We start from the raw sequence: 21,469 nt of genomic DNA, 5'->3' as shown, positions 1-21,469 counted from the left end.
TTGCCTAGAGAGGAAGCGGTTGTCTGGAGGGAGATGGGAGGATAGGGAGGGAGACGCTGAAGAGGAGAGGAGGGGTTGTTGTAACGGGCAGAGGGAAGGACTGCAAGAATATCCACCAAATCAACCAGTTGGACCCATTTTTACCTTTAAGAATCGAACTCAGCATATCTACATCCCCCATATGAACAGTATTAGTATATCCACATGCTTTTAGGAGTTGCTTTTTAGACAACAGGTTTAATTGTTTATTGGTGGCTACTTTTTCTGTTTAGGTACTTGACTGCCTCTAATTTAAATGTGATTTCCTCCTTCTTTGCTCACAATCTAGCAGTTGGGATGAGTTTTTAATGGGAATCTAATTCAAAACAGGTTGTTTACACAGTATAAATAAAAAGAAAATTTATAAATCTTACAATGGTCTTTTTGTATGCCTGGGGAATTCAGAATGTGGAAAACAGACTCTTTCCTTGAATAAAGAGGACAGGGGAAGTAGTTTTTTTTAAAAATACCATTTGGATTTGAAAGTGATGCAGATATTGTGTCTTCATTTCTTTTGCCCCATAAACGTTATACAGTTCCCCTTCGTGAATTTGGTCCAGATTTAAGAGTATTTTTGACAGTCCAGGCAGCTAGTTTAAAGGCTTTGCCAAAACAGCAACGCTGCTTCTGTACCAGAGAACCCAGGTGCACTGGCTGAGTACTTAAGGTTATGCTGTCATTTATTTTACATCTTCAATCTCATATTTCTATTTGCTAGCTGATCCATCTAACCTCAGCATTCTGTACAAAATGTTCAAGTGTTGTAGGCGAAGGTGAATCTCCTACAAGATCATGGGAATCAAGTTACATGAATAATGTTCAGTGGTACTTGAAAGATAAAAACATTTTATTTTAACCATCACACCAAGACCAAGTACTTTACTGTAATCATAAAGTCTCCTCCAAAACTGTACCTTCTGGCAAAGTAGATCAGCTCAACAACTGCCTGACCAAGAATATTCTACAGTTCTGTCCCCCTCACCCTCCCATATTGTGTTATGCAGTTGGCACCAGCAGTGTGTTGTGTTGTCCAATGTCCAGTAAGCCCCAGCCAGGAGTGTGTTGTGTTGTCCAATGTCCAGTGAGCCCCAGCCGGGAGTGTGTTGTGTGTTGTGATGTGCTGTCTTGGAGGCAGATGTCTGTGCTGTGGAGAGTGACTGGGACTGACGGGGTGGCTTGTGTTTGTTTATTGGGAATTCCAGGTCTCTCCCTACTCTGCTCCAGGCTTCGGCTTGGAGAGCCCGACCGCCATCATTGATCCCAGCAGCTGGAGCGGCAGCGAGAGCCCTGCCGAGGACATGGAGAGGATGAGCGACTCGGCCGACAAGCCAATGGACAACGACGCCGAGGGGGTGTGGAGTCCTGACATCGAGCAGAGCTTCCAGGAGGCGCTGGCCATCTACCCCCCCTGTGGTCGCAGGAAGATCATCCTCTCTGACGAGGGCAAGATGTATGGTGAGTACCAGTGTGTGTGTGTGTGTGGGGGGGGGGGGGGGGGGGGGGGGGGGGGGGGGGGGTGTGGGGGGGGGGGGTGTGGGGGGGGGGGGTATGGAGTAGGATACCCTTGCAGTTGCACATGGCTTTACAGTAGTGTTGAAGAATCATTTTGAGGATGTTTATGCGATTACAACGAATTACAACAAATTACACATCATCCTGTGCTGATCAAAAAGTAAACGATTGTTCAGTTACATGACCCCCAACAATGCCAGAGGTAACCGAGGGAGTTTCGAGAGTGGCACAGTGTCAGTAAAGAGAAAACACACAAGTCGGACAATAGGCTGTGATTAATATTGTCAGACATTAAACTTGGGAGACATTTCAGAGCTGCCTGGCGGTGACCATACATTCGTTTCCCTGTTCTGCACAAGTAGAGAGTCTATAAGTAAAGCAGCATGAACTATTAGTCAGGAGCAGATGGTACTGCGGCTGCCACCAGCTGTGCCCCCCCACCCCCTCCTACCCTCCCCTCCCTCCCCCCATTCCTGGCTGGGTGATGTCATGGAAAGAGGGAATATTTTCTTTCTGCGGTGTTGGACTCTCTCACAGCCTGTCAGTGTCAAGTGAAAGCAGAAAGCCCCTCGGGGCGTTCTTTTGCAGCTGTCATGTGACCCCTCCGGCCAAACCAAATGTAAAGTCTAGGAGTCGCAGTGAAGCCCCCTCAGCTGCCGCTACAAAGAGGCTGGTTCAGACCACACCACCCCCCCCCCCCCTCTCCAACACACACACACACACACACACACACACTGCCCCCCTTCTCCTTCCACTGCCGACAGGGAGTGCCAAAGAAACTGTCTCACACTCCCCCTACTCTGGATTAGAGCATGACAAATAGGTTTGACTAGCGAGTTTTAAATGATTAACGCTAAGTACAAGCCTCACTAGTGCATGCTGGACAACGTCAAATAAGATGCAAGCAACATATCGGTTGTGCTCTGTAGAAGGAGATGAAATCAGGAAAAACAAAAGTTTCTATTTGGAGAAGGCATTTTAACATATTTTTTATACCATATTTTTATATACTGCACCTCTCCAAATCCTTCTGAATTCTATGAAACATCATAACGTATGTTTTGTTTCAATGCAAACCTTGGGAGAATGGATTGTTCTCCTCTGGCCTTGCGGATGCATGAAGAATATGCTAAAAGCCGATATCGAAGGTTATTCATTTTCATGAAATCCGTCCTTTTGGGTGGTCTATTAGGGGGAAGTGTCCGTGCAGAGAGCAGTGTTTACAGCTGTACTGTCAGAGGTTTTTGTTGTTGGGGGTATTGAATGTACCTTGACCTGCCCTGAGAACAGAGAGGATTGAGTGGAGGTCAGCCGTGCCAGATGTGCTGGGTGTCCGGTTGCATATTTACGTAGTCAGCAGCACAATCCTCTTGTCTCCCCAGGAGCCAGAGTGGCCTTTCACACTCTCTCACTGCTCAGAGACAGAGCTGTCACACACTCACAGTGAAGGCCAGAGCTGTGACGGTGTGTACTGTAGGCTTGGCTGTAGGACAACTCAGTCCGCCAGCAACCGCCACAGGTGTGTGTCCATGGTGTCAATCTAGTCCGCTAAACCGCTCGTCTATTTGTGCCGTTTTTGTTTCATTGAATCAACGCTTTAAATGCGTCTGAAATGTATTGAGATAAGTGCTAATGCAGACACCCTCGTCAGAGGCTCTATTCTTAGTCATAAGCTCTATTAATCTATTCTTGCCCTAGCAACACTTATAGGTGTTAAAAAGTAAGTTCTGTGCCTATGTTGGATAAAGTCAGTTATTATTTTCTTGCAGCACACATGCACAAGAATCCCAAATGTCTCAAAACAGCAACTAACATACGACATAGGGAAGGTCTATACAGTATGAGGTTGTTTGTTGTGAGTTGAAAACAGATTGGGTCGAGTGCCAGTGTTGAGCTGTGTGAAAGACATATCATTGCATGGAGGAGTATTTTTGTTTGTTTTTTAGAGGGGGAGTGGGAGGAGAAGGAGGAGGAGGAGGGGGCTGTAGTCCTCTTTCTCTTTCCTGAACACAGTGTTTGGCGAGCCTCTGAGGCGGGGAGCAGATTGGGACTAGGCTCAGTGTGTTAGTGTGCTCTTTCTGGGGGCAGGGCCGCCGCTCAACCCTGCAGCTGGTACTGGGTCCTAGTGCCAAACTCATCATAGCGTGAACTGTGACCCCCCTCGCAGTCACTGAGCCATAAGAGTGCTGTTGCTCTTCCCAGTAGGAAGGATAACCTAACCCTTTTTATCTCAAATGTTTTGATGAAAAATCTCGTGGGTACATATTTCTAGTGCATGTTAATGTGTAATTAAGGACTCCAAATTTGAAATAGCATGGAAGCAGGATGGAAGTTGAAACATTTCATCTTAAAGCAGTTTGACTTGAGCAGATTTGTAATCTTATCGTGAGTGAAATATTTCCCCCAAAAATGGAAAAGAGGTTAAGACGATAAACACTGATATAGAAGATATGTTGCTACTTCCATGGATGTGGTAAACTTGGAGAGAGATGCTGCTACATCAAGCTAATGTTGTTTCACAGGAGACACACTGTCTGCCTGGAGAGCCCAGAGGAATCTCACAACCCTGCCCTCTCCATCTCCTCCAGGAATGTTACACCTTCCTCACTCTAGGAATTGTCAAGATATCTGTATGACGTCTCTTCCATTGTTTCAAAAGCACAGAACAAAGGGATATCTTCTGAGGTAGCCCTCCCTTGCCAAAGCAGCTTTACCAGCGAAAGCCCTCCTCACAATATCCTCAGAGCACATACCGACCTGTTGCATTTCCCCCTAAAAACACTGAAGTGTTTTGTTTATCGTGAAATATGTGTCTCTGTTCCTCTGCCTGCATGCCTCTGATTTCCATTAGCGAGGCGTTGTTGCTAGCGGGGCATCACTTCAGAATGCCACCAGAGATGATGAGAAAGCCATGAAGTGGTGCTCAGTGCTGATGGAGGGCATTGATTTGTCTGAAACGCGGCGGTGATTTATGTTTTTAAAGAGGGCGAGTCTCCTGCTAACCGTGGTACGGCTAGCTCGCACGGTCCTGTAGCCCCCCCTGGTCCACGGGGGTGGGGTCCTGATGGAAAAGATGACCACCGCTACTCTCATGGCATCTGGGATGAAAAACAAGAGGAGGGAAGGAGGGAGGAAGGGAGGGAGGGAGGCGCAGGTATTTTGAGGATGGAAAGACTCTGGGGATGGAGCACACACAGACCTCATCACAAGAGGAACCGTCCTGAGTGCTCTTAAGCCCTTTGTTACCCCGGGGCCCAGTGCAGTTAATTAGCAACAGTCTCTATAGCAACTGCCTCGAGGTTCAAAACAATGTCTAATTTCTGCTTCTTAGCTTATCGTGGTGTTTACCTGAAGGGGGCTGCTTTCTGGTGCCCTGAGTGTGGTTTGGGGCTGGCTGGCGCCGTGCCCAGTCTCTGAGGTTAATTGTGACTGGGGTGGAGAATAACACAGCTGCAAGGTGGGCAGTGGCGGTAGCCTGGCCATGGTGGCGGTGGCCCTGGGCCCTGGGCTGCCTGGCGGATGAAAAGCACAATGAAACGGTGGCGATGGCCTCTGGCGCAGAGCCCCAAGACTGCTTACTTACATAATTCACCTGCCGTGCAATGGCTTTATTCACTGAGCTTCAAAATAGCACATGAAATGACTTCTGTGTGTTTATGCCTATTCTATGTGTGATGCAGAGTATCTGGATTTTGCACTAGTCTGCCTGGTAACACAGGTGAATCTTTCCCCCTTTAATGTAGAAAATGTTCAATTTCATGATACAATATTTAAATATAAATCTTTTTTTCCAGAGTGTAGTCTATATTAATATTTTTTTGGAAGGAAAGAAAATGGTCCTCCCTGGATTTGAAAAGCTCGGTTCATTCCTGTTGTGCGTTTCAACACCTCTAGTGTATTTGTGACACACACACGCTATCATAAACCAGTCTAAATATCACAATATGTTTCAGATGGAGCCGAGAAGCCCTCATAGGCAGTAATGATTATGATGTGTGAAACGACCATCTGTCTCGGGGAAACTCCGGGTGCTCTCGTGGCGGTCCGATTGGGCTCTATCTGGGCTTGGCCGCAGGAGCAATCGTTATCACGCATCTGTTGAGTTTAGAGGTGGGAAATGTTTACCTCTTTGTGTCATTTCAACTTGATGACTAAAGTGGAAGACAGAGACAAGGCTCTCCAGATAACTACCTGTCCTCCTCGTGAGCTAACCGCTGCCCTACTGGAGAGGGGAGGCATTGTTCAGCTTCTTCTTCTTCTTCTTCTTCTTGTGTCTTTTCAATGCAAAGCTTTTCCTATTACTGCTATGCTGTGTGCTCTGTCATCTCATCAGTGGCAGGGCCTATACCCCTCCCACGGGCACTAAGTGGCACTTGGTTTGCAGGGATGCCAAGGATGAGTTAGGGAATAATGAGCAGACCCGGCTTAGCCCCGATGGTGCAGCGCTGTGCTCCTCCGGGGCCCGCCTTCGCGGCCGCCAGCGTCAGGGAGACAGAGCGGCAGAGCGAGCGGACCTGGGCTCTCCTGCTGGGTGGGTAATGAGGAATTCTAGGATCAGCTCAGGCTCCCTGAGTCACCTGCATTCACACAGAATGGAGTGTACTGAACTTCAGCCCTCTGCTGCAGTGTTGGAGAGGCATCACATACACACCTCTGGAATAATCCTCTCTTTGTTCCCCAGAGCCGCCATTGTGGCAATGCAATGGAACACTACCGGGTTTTTTACACATATGGAGAAGATTTTCTTTTTTTTTTTCTTTTTCTTTTTTCTTCTGATTATGAGAAGAACTCTCAAAGTGTAATGCGAGTTCAATCTCAAAACGGGTTTGATGTTAGTATCGTTGGAATAGCTCGGGGGGATGTGTTGATGAGCGTGAAGGTTTTAAAGGTTGAACTGGTTTCAAAGGTGAACAGTTCAGAGGTGGAGACACACCAGAGTTAAGTACGTCTCCCAGGGTGACTGTGGTGGAGGTGGCTCTCCTGCTCTCTGCCTCTCTCTCTCTCTCTCTGTTTGTTTGTCCTTCTCCCTATCCCACTCACTATGTTTGATTTAATCTCAGGGACAATGGCTCCAATTGTTTCTTCTTTGAAATTCAGTTTTTCAGTTTTCAAAGAGAAAGACTGTTGCAGTATTATAGGCTCAAAGGCACATGACATTGCAGCTTGTAAACTCAGAGGCGGGTACCTTTTTCATGTCCTCTGTGCTGTCGCTTTAAACAAAGCTCCGCGCTGACAATTCTGCCGGTGCTTGTCTGCACCTGTTGTTGTTTTGTGCCCGTGGCAATAAAGAGAGAGAGAGAGAGAGAGAGAGAGAGTGTGTGTGTGTGTGTGTGTGTGTGTGTGTGTGTGTGTGTGTGTGTGTGTGTGTGTGTGTGTGTGTGTGTGTGTGCGTGTGTGTGTGTGTGTGTGTGTGTGTTGCATGGGCCAGCGTAAGGGAGGACAGATGATAGACACATCTGAGACCACAAAAATGTTTGCACGTTGCACAAACATTACTGTAAGTCGCTTTGGATAAAATTATCATATGGTCATATTACACCTGAGACCTGTTTCTCTGTGGGAGTTTAATCAGTAGAGTTTAAAGTGGACATTACGCTTAGTGGGGGGCTGCCCCCACTGCCCCCCCCCCCCCCCCCCCCGGCGTCATAGACCTGTGTTGATGTTGTAACTGACCCTGTGTGTGTGTGTGTGTGTGTGTGTGTGTGTGTGTGTGTGTGTGTGTGAGGTGTGACCAGCCTTGGCATGTTGGCACTTGCCTTAGATTCCTGTCTCCTGCCCAGCTGCATTAACCAGACCCTCAGGTTGTTGGGGGTGGGGGGGGGGGGTGTGTGTGGGTAGGAAGGGAGGTAAGGGGAGAGGGGGGGCGGAGGGTGGGGGGGTCTGCCACGCATGGCTGCTCAGCCATAACGATGGGCCTGGGGCTCTTGTTGTTGTGGTTGTTGTTGTTTGTTGACCAGCGTGTGGTGATGTGATGCTATTGGCAGGAGCTTAAATTGTGCAAAAAAAAAAAAAGGGACGGCTTTCCTCGCAGACAATAGACGCGGGGGATAGCATGCACAAGTTCTTGAGTCGGTGTATCCATAGGGCCTGGTTTGATGAGGAGCAGTCTTTAGAAATCTCTTACCACTGGATGTAATCTGGTTTGTGGTTTAGTGAATTTTCAGGGTATTATGTAAAGCCATCCATCCACATTATTGGTTGGTTTGTTATGAACAGCAGAACCTACCCCCCCCCCCCCCCCCCCCAACCCTAAACCCCCAAACCCCCCACCTCTAGTTTGTTCTCATGTTTGCTCTTTCTCTTGGGGAGGTGTGGATCTGGGACGGTGCATCAAGGTCAATCTGAAGGTCCAGTCTTCACACAGGGCCCTGCTCTCATCAGTGTGGAATGTGCATTGGAATCTCATAAGGCATACAGCCATACTAATTAATAACACACACACACAAACACACACACACACACACACACACACACACACACACACACACACACACACAACACACACACATTCCAGAGAGACAGACAGACAGACAGACAGACAGACAGACAGACACACACACACACACACACACACACACACACACACACACACACTGTTCAATACAGATTCATCAAATGCAATGAAATGTTGTTTTGCTCCTGTAAAACACAATATAGATTTTCATATCCAGATAAGCCTCAGGCCTTTAAATCCAATTTAACAGCAAGATTTTCACCCCAGAAACAGAGCTTTCTAAAGGTGACATGCAGTTCCTGAACTGCAGGGAATCAAGACTAAATCAGCATTACCAGAGGGTTTTAGTGTGTTTATTTGTGATTTGACCAAATCGAGATTCCTCTGAAGATTTTAACAGGAAACGTTTCCATGTGAGAGGGGCTTGGTGAGTACAGGGAATATTCTCCTTGTGTCGGGGACTGTATGCCTGGGGTGTGTCCCAGCAGGGAAGCCTGTGTGAGGCTCTCTGAGCTGTGCTGGTTTCAGGTTGCATGCTCCCAATTGGCTGCTTTTGTTTGAATAAAACACTGGGCTTCTTTAAGATGCAGTGTCATCTAGATGCTCCATTCATGACACCATCAGCTTAATACTGATGACACCATTTCGTATTGATCAACCCTTTTATACTGATGAAGCCATTTCAGCTGATGAAACCATTTTGTGTAATCAATGTAAGAAGGGTGCTTCTGTGTTGTGAATCAGCTGCTCCACAGTCCTTATTTACATTTAATTTTTTTTTAATCCTTATAATAATATAACAGTTCTTATATATACATAACAATGTTGGCAGAGTCAGAGACTACCTCGTATGTTGAAGTCAGAGTAGGATTCTCGACTGTATTGCCGTTGTAAGAGGATAATATCACAAAAGAGCAGACAAGAGATAGCCTTCCAACCTTGCCATCACCTAATAATGTTCTTCTGTGTTTATCTCAGAGAAGTGAACAAAGGAGCTGTTCCTCACGTCACGTTTCTGTCTGTGTGACAATTTCTCCCCCAGGCCTGTGTGTCTACAACTTGAGTATTCACCTCGATAGTGAAGGAATGATCACATTGAGCACGTATACTAGTGTGTTTGGTCTGTATCATCGCTGTCTCTTCTAGACTGATTTGACCTATCAGTTTAGCTGATACGGAGACATAGCGGTGTGCGATTTGTCTCTCATGCTAAAAGATAGAATTCCCTCACAACTTGGAGAGAGAGAAGAAGAATCTTTACTTCAAGCCTGAGCGAGTTAAAGAGAACGAGGCCGCAGGAGAAGGAGAGAAACACACACCAGAGTTTGGCTTTTCATTTACACATATTGGTCCTCTGCTAACAGGTCCGTCTTTGTGTTCAGATGCCGATTGATCTGGAGAGATTGAAACTATTGATTTAACCTTAAGTCTAACTGTGTTCTGGGGGTGGAGGGTGGGAGATGGGAGGGGGGTGAAGGAGTGTGTGTGTGTGTGTGTGTGTGTGTGTGTGTGTGCGCGCGCGGCCACAGTGCGTGTGTATGTGTGTTTGTGTGTGTGTGTGGTGGGGGTGGGTGGTGTGTGTGGGGGGGGGGAGTAGGATAGCTACCTGCCCACGTCATGTTCACACATCGGCCGTGCTCCGTAGTCCTCAGGGGACCCCATAATTACCACCGTCCTCACAGATTAGTCCAGCAGCCAATCCCACTGTGGCGCTACTCCCTGGTCACTCCCCCTGGTACTGCATCTCTCCCATCCCCCCTTCTCCTCCTCCTCCTCCTCCTCCTCCTTCCTCCTCCCCCACTCCTGAGAGACCACACCTCTACCCCGCGGCCTGCCTCTGCAGTAATGTATGTGATGATATACTCACTGGCTCCTAATTGATAGAGTGATTCAGACAAGGGCTGGCTGCGTTAATTGGTCCCTGTGACTGTGCAGCTCTTAGAGGGAGGGAGAAGGCCGCAGCCACAGGCTCGCCCTGAGCAGGCCAGCCAGGGAGAGAGAGACGACCCAGAGTGGGGATGTTGAGTTGATAGGGGGCTACTTTAATTCCTCGCCCTGGTCTGTACACACTGTCACTGTTGAAAAGAGGTCGGCTGGTGTAATGCTCTCTGTGTCTCCCAGGAAGACTTCAGGTCCATGACCTGTTACGCTAATGATAGCTTTTGAGAAAATTCAGGACACCACCTTTAATCTGTCTCTGTTCACGCTGGAATCATTACCCTCAACCACTCCCAACTCAGCGCCCTGTAAGAAAGGCTTTTATCCCACTCCAAGGTCATTCCAAGTTAAGTATTGATTTTCTTTTTTCGTGTTGGAAGAAATGAATGGATTCTTAAAGAGGTACAGTGCATTCGGAAAGTATTTCAGACCCCTTTACGTTTTCCACATTTCGTTATGTTACAGCCTCATTCTAAAATGGATTCAATTTGTTTTTTTTCTTCATCAATCTACACACAATACCCATAATGCAAAAACAAAAACAGGTTTTAGAAATGCAAATTTTGTTAAAAATAAAAAAGGTTATTTACAGTAACTATGACACTCGAAATTGAGCTCATGTGCATACCTGTTTTCCATTGATTATCCTTGAGATGTTCTACGACTTGATTGGAGTCCACCTGTGGTATATTCAATTGATTGGACATGATTTGGAATGCACACACCTGTCTATATAAGGTCCCACAGTTGACAGTGCATGTCAGAGCAAAACCAGGCCATGAGGTGGAAGGAATTGTCTGTAGACCTACGAGACAGGATTGTGTCGAGGCACAGATCTGGGGAAGGGTATAAAAAAATGTCTGCAGTATTGAAGGTCCCCAAGAACACTAGCCTCCATCATTCTTAAAATGAAGAAGTTGAACCACCAAGACTCTTCCTATGAGCTGGCTGCCCGGCCCAAACTGAGCAATAGGGGGAGAAGGGCCATCATCAGGGAGGTGACCAAGAACCCAATGGTCACTCTGACAGAGCTCCAGAGTTCCTCTGTGGAGATGGAGAACCTTCCAGAAGGACAGCCATCTCTGCAGCACTCCACCAGTCAGGCCTGTATGGTAGAGTGGCCAGATGGAAGCCACTCTTCAGTAAAAAGTACATGACAGCCTGCTTGGAGTTTGCCAAAAGGCACAAAAGGACTCTCAGACCATGAGAAACAAGATCTGGTCTGATGAAACCAAGATTGAACTCTGAATGCCAAGAATCACATCTGGCCTGAATGCCAACATCTGGCCTGAATGCGTCACATCTGGAGGAAACCAGGCACCTGCTCATCACCTGGCCAATATCATCCTATGGTGAAACATGGTGGGGGCAGCTCATGCTGTGGGGATGTTTTTCAGCAGCAGGGACTGGGAGACTAGTCAGGATCGAGGAAAGATGAACAGAGCAAAGTACAGAGAGATCCTTGATTGAAACCTGCTCCAGAGCGCTCAGGACCTCAGCCTGGGGTGAAGGTTCACCTTCTAAAAGGACAACGACCCTAAGCACACAGCCAAGGCAACGCAGGAGTGGCTTCAGACAAGTCTCTGAATGTCCTTGAGTGGCCCAGCCAGAGCCTGGACTTGAACCCAAGTGAACATCTCTGGAGAGACCTGAAAATAGCTGTGCATCAACGCTCCCCATCCAACCTGACAGAGCTTGAGAGGATGTGCAGAGAAGAATGGGAGAAACTCCCCAAATACAGAAGTGCCACGCTTGTAGGCATCATACCCAAGAAGACTTGAAGCTGTAATCGCCAAAGGTGCTTCAACGAAGTACTGAGTAAAGGGTCTGAATACTTATGTAAATGTGATAGTTCAAACATTTCTAAAAACCTATTTTGCCTTTGTCATTATGGAGTATTGTGTGTAGATTAATGAGGGAAAAAATGAATTTAATCATTTTAGAATAAGGCTGTAACATAACAAAATGTGGAAAAAGTGAAGGGTCTGAATACTTTCCGAATGCACTGTATTAATTACATATCCTAACATATTACATTCTAAGGAGAAATGAATTGATAGTCAGATTTTTCAGACACTTAATGAGACTTTTATCCATTCATCAGTGCTAAAGACTAAACACCGGAGTCTGTGTACGCCGACCTCCATTCAGTTGAGTTATGGAAGTGTATCGGGAAAGAGGCGAGAACTTACCCTAGCTGGCACAGTCCATTCGACTGGCCACTTTGTGCGGTGAAAGTGATGGTCTATTACCTCTGAATGCTTGTTAGAGCCTGGTTGCATTCCATGCTCCTACACACTGTGGAACAAGAGTATATATCGCACTACAATGATTAAATAGCAGATATTGTTGGACGGCTCGGCGACTGAATGAGAAACATTACTCAGGTTTTGGGGTCTGCTGAGCTGTTAGCTCTTTGTTTTTGTAATCATCAGAAGGAACTAGGCTACTTTGATTTTATCCAACAATCAGCAACGCCGCTTAAAGAGAGAAAGATGAATCACTTGAAATCAGAGTGCATCTGTGAGAAAATAAAGGGTTATATTTGATCAATATGTTATTTTTCGTCGATGTAGAAACAACAGATTGATGTTGAAACATGATAAATGAGCAAACGCTCTTGGCTTAGAGCAGTTATGCAATGGATTCATCTGCAACATATTACAAACACAGCATTTTAGATAAGCACGGAAAATTGCTTTTTTTTCTTTTATAATACTTCTAATGGGACAATCATGTCCTACATGTTGAAATAATTCACATTGTATGCCAAGATTATGTAAGAGGAACATGATTATTTGCAAGCTGCGTCAAAGTGGACTCCGTTTCACCATTATACTACGAGAGTGTAGCTCATTTTATATTGTATGTTGTTTAGTATTAAATATAATGTTATGTAAACATCGTCTTAAAAAAGATAATCTGTGCCAGCCTGGTTGTGAGTTTAGTGGGTCATTTGGGGGCATTCATGTTTTGTCAATGTGAGATTTCACAATGTGTTCCTCCTCAACCACCCTGCTTAGACAGAGAAGACCTGCGAGGCAGATGCAGAACTGAATTACCTCATTAAAACCAACTTGATAAACTCCTTCCATTGGTCATTTGTAGTTCACAGAGCTTGTTCTCTCCTCAGAGGTAGAGCTAGGAAACTGAAATGCTTAATACTGTCTCTTCCTTATTGTCATGTTACTGTTTTCTACTAGCTCCCTAAATGAGGACTGTTGTGGTCTGTGGCTGGATGAGGAGGGGTCTATCTTGAGTTTGGGACCGAGGTCAGAGCCCAAGCAGCCAATCGTGCTCTACTTTCCTTAGCGACATTAGGGGCCTGGCCTACATTCACAGAGGCAATGTTCACTTCACCAAATGAAATAACTGTAATAATGGACTGGGCTGGAGAGTTTTTGAAAAGCTACTGGAACAGATGGCAGGGATGTCTAGTCAGTCCGCCAAATGCCCTCACAGGGCTGAACTTCAAATGTTTCATAATGTTTTTGGACAGAGGACAAATTAAGGCCTCAATGCATAATCATATCCTCTTACTCAGCAGCATGGCACCACATGATGGGTTATCACGGTGGGCTGATTGTGTGTGTGTGTGTGTGTGTGTGTGTGCGCACACGTGTGTGTGTGTGTGTGTGTGTGTGTGTGTGTGTGTGTGTGCATGTATGTGACCTTGTCCTCTCTGCAGGAGACAGATGGGCAGAAGGCGTACCGCCCATCCACACACACACACACACACACACACACACACACAGGGCACAGACGGTCTCTCTAGAAGATGTATAGGCTTGAACTTTCAGTTTGTTAAAGCAAGGACGGGTGTGTGTGTGTGTGTGTTTGTGTGTGTGCGTGCCTGCCTGCGTGTGTGTGTGTGTGGAGAGGGGGAGGGGAGGGAGTGTAACTATTGTGACCCTAAGAATGGACCGAGTGTGTGTGATCGTCACGGCTGCAGGCGTGCCGTCTTTGGCCTTGAAGTCTTTCTTAGGGCCCCACGCTTCAGACCCAGGGGGCCCACCGTGCGGGGAGCTAAGCCACCCATAATAGGCAGCTGGTTGGCTGGAGTCAGATGTTGGGATCAGCAGACGTTATTTCACTGGCATAAGGGTGAGCTGAGCCCTCCCAGTCCCCCCCTACCCCCCCCCCCCCCCCCCTAGTAATTATTACCGATGGGAGAGCAGGGATTTGAGGGAGTGTGTGTGTGTGTGTGTGTGTGGGGGGGGGGGGGGGGGGGTATTAGAGCCACACCTTCCTAGGGAAACACCTGCAGGATCTTACCAACTTCAATCCCTTATTTTTAGCCCTGGCACTGTTTGAGTGAGACCGGCCTATTGTCTGCCACCTCGGCTGTTCAGCAGGGGATAGTTCACGCCTGATCAACACATATACAGATATCATCCATTTTCATTGTGTGGTGATGTAGTAAGCTGGTTATGTATAATTAACATGAATGTAACATCATGTTTATATATATATATATATATATATATATATATATAGGCCTATTGTTTCATATTGAAATATACAGGTTACATAAAACGGCCAGAAACAACAAGGGTGCCGCTGTCTTTCACCTGTCCGACTTCCAAGCCACAAGTCTCCCTTTATTGATAGTGACAGGTTCTCGTCTTGGCAACCAGTGTTTCCCAGTGAGCCGTTGTTCTTGCGAAGTAAAAGGCTTCCTGCCCCCGTCTCCCCACCCCCAAACCCGGCCAGGGACCCTCCTGCTGAATGCTCCCATATTGTTGGTTTAGCCTATTGTGATGCTAATGTCAACCTGAGACCCTTGAGTCATCTATCACGGATGACAGGAAAGCCAGGGCTATTGTCTGGACCCTGCTAGCAGCTAGCTACTCCACACACTGAGGGTGAGAGGGCTGGGGCTGCTGTAGGCTGCTGGGGCTGCTGGGGGGCTGCTGGGGCTGCTGTAGGCTGCTGTAGGGCTGCTGTGGGGCTGCTATAGGCTGCTGTAGACTGCTGTAGGGCTGCTGTAGCCTGCTGTAGGCTGCTGGGGCTGCTGTAGGCTGCTGGGGCTGCTCGGGGGCTGCTGGGGCTGCTTGTAGGGCTGCTGTAGGCTACTGGGGCTGCTGTAGGCTGCTGTAGGGCTGCTGTAGGCTACTGGGGCTGCTGTAGGCTGCTGTAGGCTGCTACAGGCTGCTGGGGCTGCTGTAGGCTGCTGGGGCTGCTGTAGGCTGCTGGGGGGCTGCTGTAGGCTGCTGGGGCTGCTGGGGGGCTGCTGGGGCTGCTCGGGGGCTGCTGGGGCTGCTGTAGGCTCCTGGGGGGCTGCTGTAGGCTGCTGGGGCTGCTGTAGACTGCCGTAGGCTGCTGTAGGCTGCTGGGGCTGCTGTAGGCCGCTGTAGGCCGCTGTAGGCTGCTGTATGCCGCTGTAGGCTGCTGGGGCTGCTGTAAGCTGATGTGGGGCTGCTGTGGGGCTGCTGTAGGCTGCTGGGGCTGCTGTAGACTGCTGTAGGCTGCTGTGGAACTGCTGTAGGCTGCTGGGGCTGCTGTACGCTGATGTGGGGCTGCTGTGGGGCTGCTGTAGGCTGCTGTAGGCTGCTGTGGAACTGCTGTAGGCTGCTGGGGGGCTGCTGTGGGGCTGCTGTAGGCTGCTGGGGCTGCTGTAGGCTGCTGTGGGGCTGCTGTAGGCTCCTGGGGCTGCTGTAGGCTGCTGTAGGCTGCTGTAGGCTGCTGTAGGCCGCTGTAGGCTGCTGGGGCTGCTGTAGACCACTGTAGGCTGATGTAGGCTGCTGTGGGGCTGTTGTAGGCTGCTGGGGCTGTTGGGGGCCCAGGGCCACCGCTGGCATGGCCCACTGCCACCACACTGCATTCTGGGAGAGGAAACCAAATGGAAGCAGAGGATTAATGCAGCTGGTACAGTGTAAATACCGGTGGAGCGAGATGAACACAGCCAGGCCGCTCACAAGGACTCTCGTCCTCTACAGACAGATGCCAATGTCTCTGGAGACAGAGAGACAGAGGGAGGGAGTGTTTTTTGCCGTTCTAGCTTATTGTTCAAACAAGGAAGCCCTTTCTCTTTTTAGTAAGTCCTGTCGCTTTTTCTCGTTTTCAGTGTGAAAGGCGAATGTGTAAAAGGTGCTTTTCAACTGTGTCGTTATTCTGACAGCTCAAGGTCATAACTATCGGTTGGGGTTGGAGGATAATTACTAGGGAGGGCTCTTACATCTTTATAAACGTGTTGAGCCTTCACCAATTTAATTAAGCTGGAGCATGGGTGCATTCCCTACAGTGGTTCCTGTTAGACTCTGACAAGTGACACTTAAGAGATCGACATTGTAATGAGAATTAATGGTAGATTTCATTTGGCCGCGGGGCGGGGCTGTGGGGGGGGGGGGTGAGAGAGGGTACCCCCTGTTCTCAGGGGGGCGGTCCCCACAGTGCCCTGCTGAGGTCTGAGGAGAGAGAGAGAGAGAGAGAGAGAGAGAGACCGGAGCAGGGGGGAAGCCACATGAAGTGATGTGTTTGCGTGCGTGAGTGGTCCGCTGGCTGACTCCGGGCCTGGCCCGGCGCTCGGTCTCACATCCAGTGACATCATCGCCGACCGCCGGACCAGATGTGACTGTGGTTCTGCCTGTGTTAAACAAAAGTGCTGCTACAGGAAATGAGAGCTTTGGAAATGAGCGGGGGGAAAAAAAAATGACAGCAAAGCCTTGTTATTGCCACTCAAAGGACGTAACCAAGGCAGTTAAAACGTTTAATACACCATAACTTAAATTAGCCCAGTGTTTATCATATGCGGGTGCAGAAGGCTTAGGGGCTTTTTCCTGATTGAATCATCCTTTCATTGACATGGCAGTGGAGATGGTTGCTTCATTTACAATGCCCCCTGGGTCCAGAATCAATGGAAGAATGTAGGCCCATGAAATACTCAGACTCATATCAACGCTTCTCTCAGTCTTCTGGAGAAATTGATCTCAACATTGCCATAGGTGAGTTCTAGTTCATCTGACCATTCGTCCCAGAGGGTCAGCTCCCAAAAACGAGTTCCACGACCGGCCCACTAGCAGGTGAGACTGCAGGCAGGGCCACAGCACCACCTGTCTTCCTCCAGTGTCACTCCCCACACGGTCACATGACAACGTCTGAACCAGAGGGACATGTGGACCACACATGCGTAACCACCCCACTTCAACTCGAACGCCAACACATGCACCCAAAGACCACGCTCTTTGCTTATCCTTCGGAGGACGCTTTTCTCTTAGCCACGATTAGCGTCATTATTTTAATACTGCTGCAATTATTTGAATACGATAGATCGTAAACTGAGGATAACACAGGAGTGGTGACGGTGTCAATGAAAGTTCAGAAAGTTTCAACCCCCCCAAAAAAATCACTGTGCGTATTTTTTAAAACCTTGAGGAAACAGCCAGTAAAGTTCAGAGGAAATGACTGCTAAAGGAGGGAGTAAAAGTCTGAGTAATAGTCCTAATTTCTCTGGAAGTAGTGTGATGGAACCAAGGGAAAGCGGAGGAGTTGTAAATAAGCCTGGAGCCGTTTCTTCTTCTTCTGCTACACAGCAGGCTTCAGCAGCACCGGAGGGGGGTAGTGGCTGGGTGGGTTGGGTTATGAGGAGGGGTGGCTGGGTCTAGGGTGTGTGTGTGTGTGTGTGTGTGTGTGTGTGTGTGTGTGTGTGTGTGCGCGTCTAGGGTGTGTGTGTGTGTGTGTGTGTGCGTCTAGGGTGTGTGTGTGTGTGTGTGTGTGTGTGCGTCTAGGGTGTGTGTGTGTGTGTTTGTGTGCGTGTGTGTGTTTGTGTGCATGCATGTGCGTGTGCGTGTGTGTGTGTGTGTGCGGGGGGCTAGCAGACACAGCAGCTGTGTAAACCCCAACAGTCCAGAGAGGGATAGACAGGGGGGACTTCCCAGCTAGCTCCAGTTAACCGCTCTCTCTCTCAGCTCAGTCAAGCCTATGGACACGCCTCATGGATATTACTGGAACGTTCTCTCAGAGCAACATCTCGCTCAATAACGTCTCTCCTTCCAGAGCAAACTGTATGTAGGAATGCATGTTATGTGCACTCAGAACTACATACCTCATATAACCAGAACCATGCATAAAGGACATGGCAGCCAAGTTGTTCTGCTGTTTGAAACACGATAACTCATATACCAAATCAGCAGGTCACCAATAAAAAAGTAGCAAGCCATATTGTAGGGCCAAGGAGCACATATTATTTTATTTTTTTCAACTGAAACTTGAAACGATGTGTTTGTGCGGGGGGCAATCGGCAGGAAGACCGTGTCCTATGTGGGTTCTCTATGGCTACACTGGAGCGGACTAAGACAGCGGCCTACACACACACACACACACACACACACACACACACACACACACACACACACACACACACACACACACACAGCAGGACTGTGGTGAGGCTATCCCAGGATGCTCAGAGGGAGGGAAAGAGGATGCTAACGGCCAAATTGGATTTCTGACTGAATGAGGAATCAGCTGCTGAGGGGACAATCCCAGGGAAGAGAGGAGCCAGCGGCTCATTGTGGGGCTGCTGTTGGATTGCTATTGATATGGCCCGGGACCTCCAGGGTCATTGAGATTCAGAGGATGGCCATTCTTACCAGGGGCAAGGGATACACTCTCTCCCAGCTGCCCTAGCAGCATGAGGCTACTCCGGGGGTCACACCGTAAATATCTAATCCTTTTCCTGCCTCTTTGAGTGACAAGAAGGACAGTCCTTAGTTAACTCACCCCTTCACCCCCCCCCCCCCTCCTCCCCCCTTCACCCCTTGGCTCTGATGCTTCAACTCCTTTCCTCCAGGAGGGCTCAACTGTCCAAAAGCCCAAAAAGACAATCACCGCGCGGTGTTTTATGCTCTAAAAGACATTCTTTGACCAAAAACGATTACGTGACAGGAAACCATCAACCTGCTTCAGTGGAAATGAAACTCGCCTCAACTGAAGATAGAGGGCTTTCACAATCCGCACGCCCGTGCCCCACAGCGATTCCCTCTCTCCGTAACTCATCTAGGGCACCATGTGTTTTGAGGCAGGGGGACTCTTAGGCCCAGCAGCAATCACAGAGGACGGATGTGAGAATACGGAGAAGCTAGCGGGCGTATCAGTCCGGGCCTGCCTGGGAGAAGGTGTTAGCCGCAGCGTTGACAGCCAGGGGAGTAAAGCAGGGGAGAGAGGCAGTGTTGGAATGAGAGAGGTCGCAGACGGCAGGCTCAGCATCTTCGGAGGGCCATAATTCATCTTCCCCATTCGTCTTTTTCTTCTTCTACCTCACACGAATAAGACGAAGTGCTCTGGTTCTCACCTCCCTCAGGTTGGGAATAAGCATGTGTGAGAAAGAGGGAGCAAGGGTCTGCTTTACTGACCGCTGTGTGTGTGTGTGTGAGGAGGAAAGAAGCGTCTCTCACACATCACAACGACTTACAATACCCTCAATGCTGCTAACGCTAACTTTAGCTTGGCTCCCTCCTTTCGCTAAAGCTTGAACAATCAATGTCGTCTGAGACCGCAGACTCGTACAGCCCCGTAGGCTGTCCTGCAATGCTATATTTATGATAATCTGTTGAAATAATCGGTTAATCTGTTTTGAATTTATTGTTGTCATTTTGTCTGAATGTAATTACTTCTTCCACTTGAAAGTGAAGGGTTTGTGGGTTCTGAAATCCTGTTTGATCTGATGCCAATGGTTTCCAATTATGTTATATGCTTTTAAAGAGGAAATTAAAAACTTCAATATTTACTTGAACCCGCCTGTACTTTAAAAGTGTGAATGAAAGCAGAGAGATACAGAGAGAGAGAGAGAGAGAGAGAGAGAGAGAGAGAGAGACATGTGGCAGTGCTTAGGGTCCTCTGAAATGAAAAAGCCTTACTTTAAAAACTCAAATAACAATTCTCACCGGAGGTAACATCGCTATTCTACTGCCACAAGTCCCGGCTCTTTGCCTGCTGTCCCCGAGTAAAACAGAAGCGTTGATTAGTTTACAGGACACAAACTATTGCCCCTTTTAACTTTCCTGGCGGGGACGAGATTGTGTGTAGAGGATTTGGAGCCCTGAAAGCGGCCAGTCGTTCTTTTTTTTTCTTTTTTTTTTCTTCTTCTTTTTTTCGCAAATGTTGTTTTGCAGTGCAAACACAGGAAAGAAAGCAGGCCTCGCCAAGACCCGCTGAGTCTTTTTTTTCCAGCCTGGTGAAAAGAATGAATAATTCAACAGTAAGCATGCTTACAGCTGGCCATTTGTGAGCTTTGATCTAGGAATCAGGCGTCCGCATGAATGCCCTTATTGTCATGTTATGTGTACACAGTGTGTGAATTATTGAAAATAGCGCGGCTCCCAGCTTCATCTGGTGGAGATTACAGTGCAGGCACGCTGGGCGACGGGGATGTCATTGAAAATCCCCAGATGCTGTTTATTTATCCGGGGGGGGTCACATGACCTGGTTCGCTGGCTCTGGCCTTACCTAAGCGCTCCTCGTGAGGTGGGTCAGAACACAAGTCCTCCTACCCCCCCCCCCCCCCCCCCACACACTCCCCCCCCCACCCCCTCTCCCTGCCCCACCCACAACCGCCTTCACAAAGCAGCTCAACACCTGTCTGGGTGTGGCAGCGATATGGAGGAAGGTGTTGAGCAGAACACAAAAAGGGTGTGTGTGTGTGTGTGTGTGTGTGTGTGTGTGTGTGTGTGCGCTCGTGTGGGCGCGTGCTTGCACGTCTGTGCATGTGTGTGCGTTCGGTGTGTGCTTTCTTTGATCAGCTAGCCATTATTATCAGTTTGCTTATTCAAAGCTGATTGCTCGTCTTGCAAAAATTAGCCTATTTTTAACAATAATATTTACCATTTCAGAAAGAGATGAAATGAGTGAAACAAGTGATTAATGGCAGCAGTATGGAGTAGTGGGAGCATACATCCTGGCATCTAGAGACCTCTTGCCTCTTGCAAATAATGAGAGAGAGAGGGAGGGAGAGAGAGAGAGTGAGAGGGGGAGGAAGGGAGGGAAAGAGGGAGGGAGGGAGAGAGGGAGGCAGGGAGGCAGGCAGGGAGGGAAGCAGGGAGGAAGAGCGAAGGAGAGAGACTCCCTCTCCCTTGACAGGTGTTGTTAATGGCAGTAACTCAAGAGGCACTACCCAGACTGGCCTGCCTTTCATCTGGCACACCTGAACAGAGTGCGCTCCCTGGGCTCACAGCAGGCGCTGACCCGGCTGCCTATTACACAAACAACAGAACGGAGCAGAACAGAAGAGAATAGGCAGTCAGGCTGCACATCCCTCATCCCTCTGCCTCCCTCCCTCCCAATCCACATCCCACCCAAACCCCAGACCTGCCCCCAGGGCCACAATAGCCACCTCCGCTACCCTTATGTATTCCTCCAATTATTCACCCTCCTCAAGAGCAGCATCTGTGCATTACAGTGTGTGAAGCCATGCTATGCTCTGGCCTATATGGATTTCTATTCTTTCTATATCTCGGAAACAAACTCACTCCCTACGACTTACAGAAAGCCACGTTTCTTGAGGTTCCTAAGTGAAACGTCAAGGTTCGT

At 48.3% G+C, this 21,469-nt stretch overlaps 1 protein-coding gene across 1 annotated transcript in view; it reads left to right on the top strand.

Annotated features, from left to right (window-relative positions):
* The first annotated feature begins 1,299 nt into the window (after window positions 1-1,299).
* tead1b (TEA domain family member 1b) overlaps window positions 1,300-21,469 on the top strand; it is a 37,664-nt gene continuing 17,494 nt past the window's right edge. Inside the window, exon 1 of the mRNA XM_083691340.1 lies at window positions 1,300-1,494. Within this exon, the coding sequence (XP_083547466.1) occupies window positions 1,338-1,494 (157 nt within the window). The 5' untranslated portion in view covers window positions 1,300-1,337. The remainder of the gene's footprint in view (window positions 1,495-21,469) is intronic.

The sequence above is a fragment of the Argentina silus genome (assembly GCF_951799395.1).
Source record: "Argentina silus genome assembly, chromosome: 19".
NCBI classification, from domain to species: Eukaryota; Metazoa; Chordata; class Actinopteri; order Argentiniformes; family Argentinidae; genus Argentina; species Argentina silus.
Note: the sequence above shows the minus strand (reverse complement) of the source record. Positions and strands in the feature narration are given on the sequence as shown.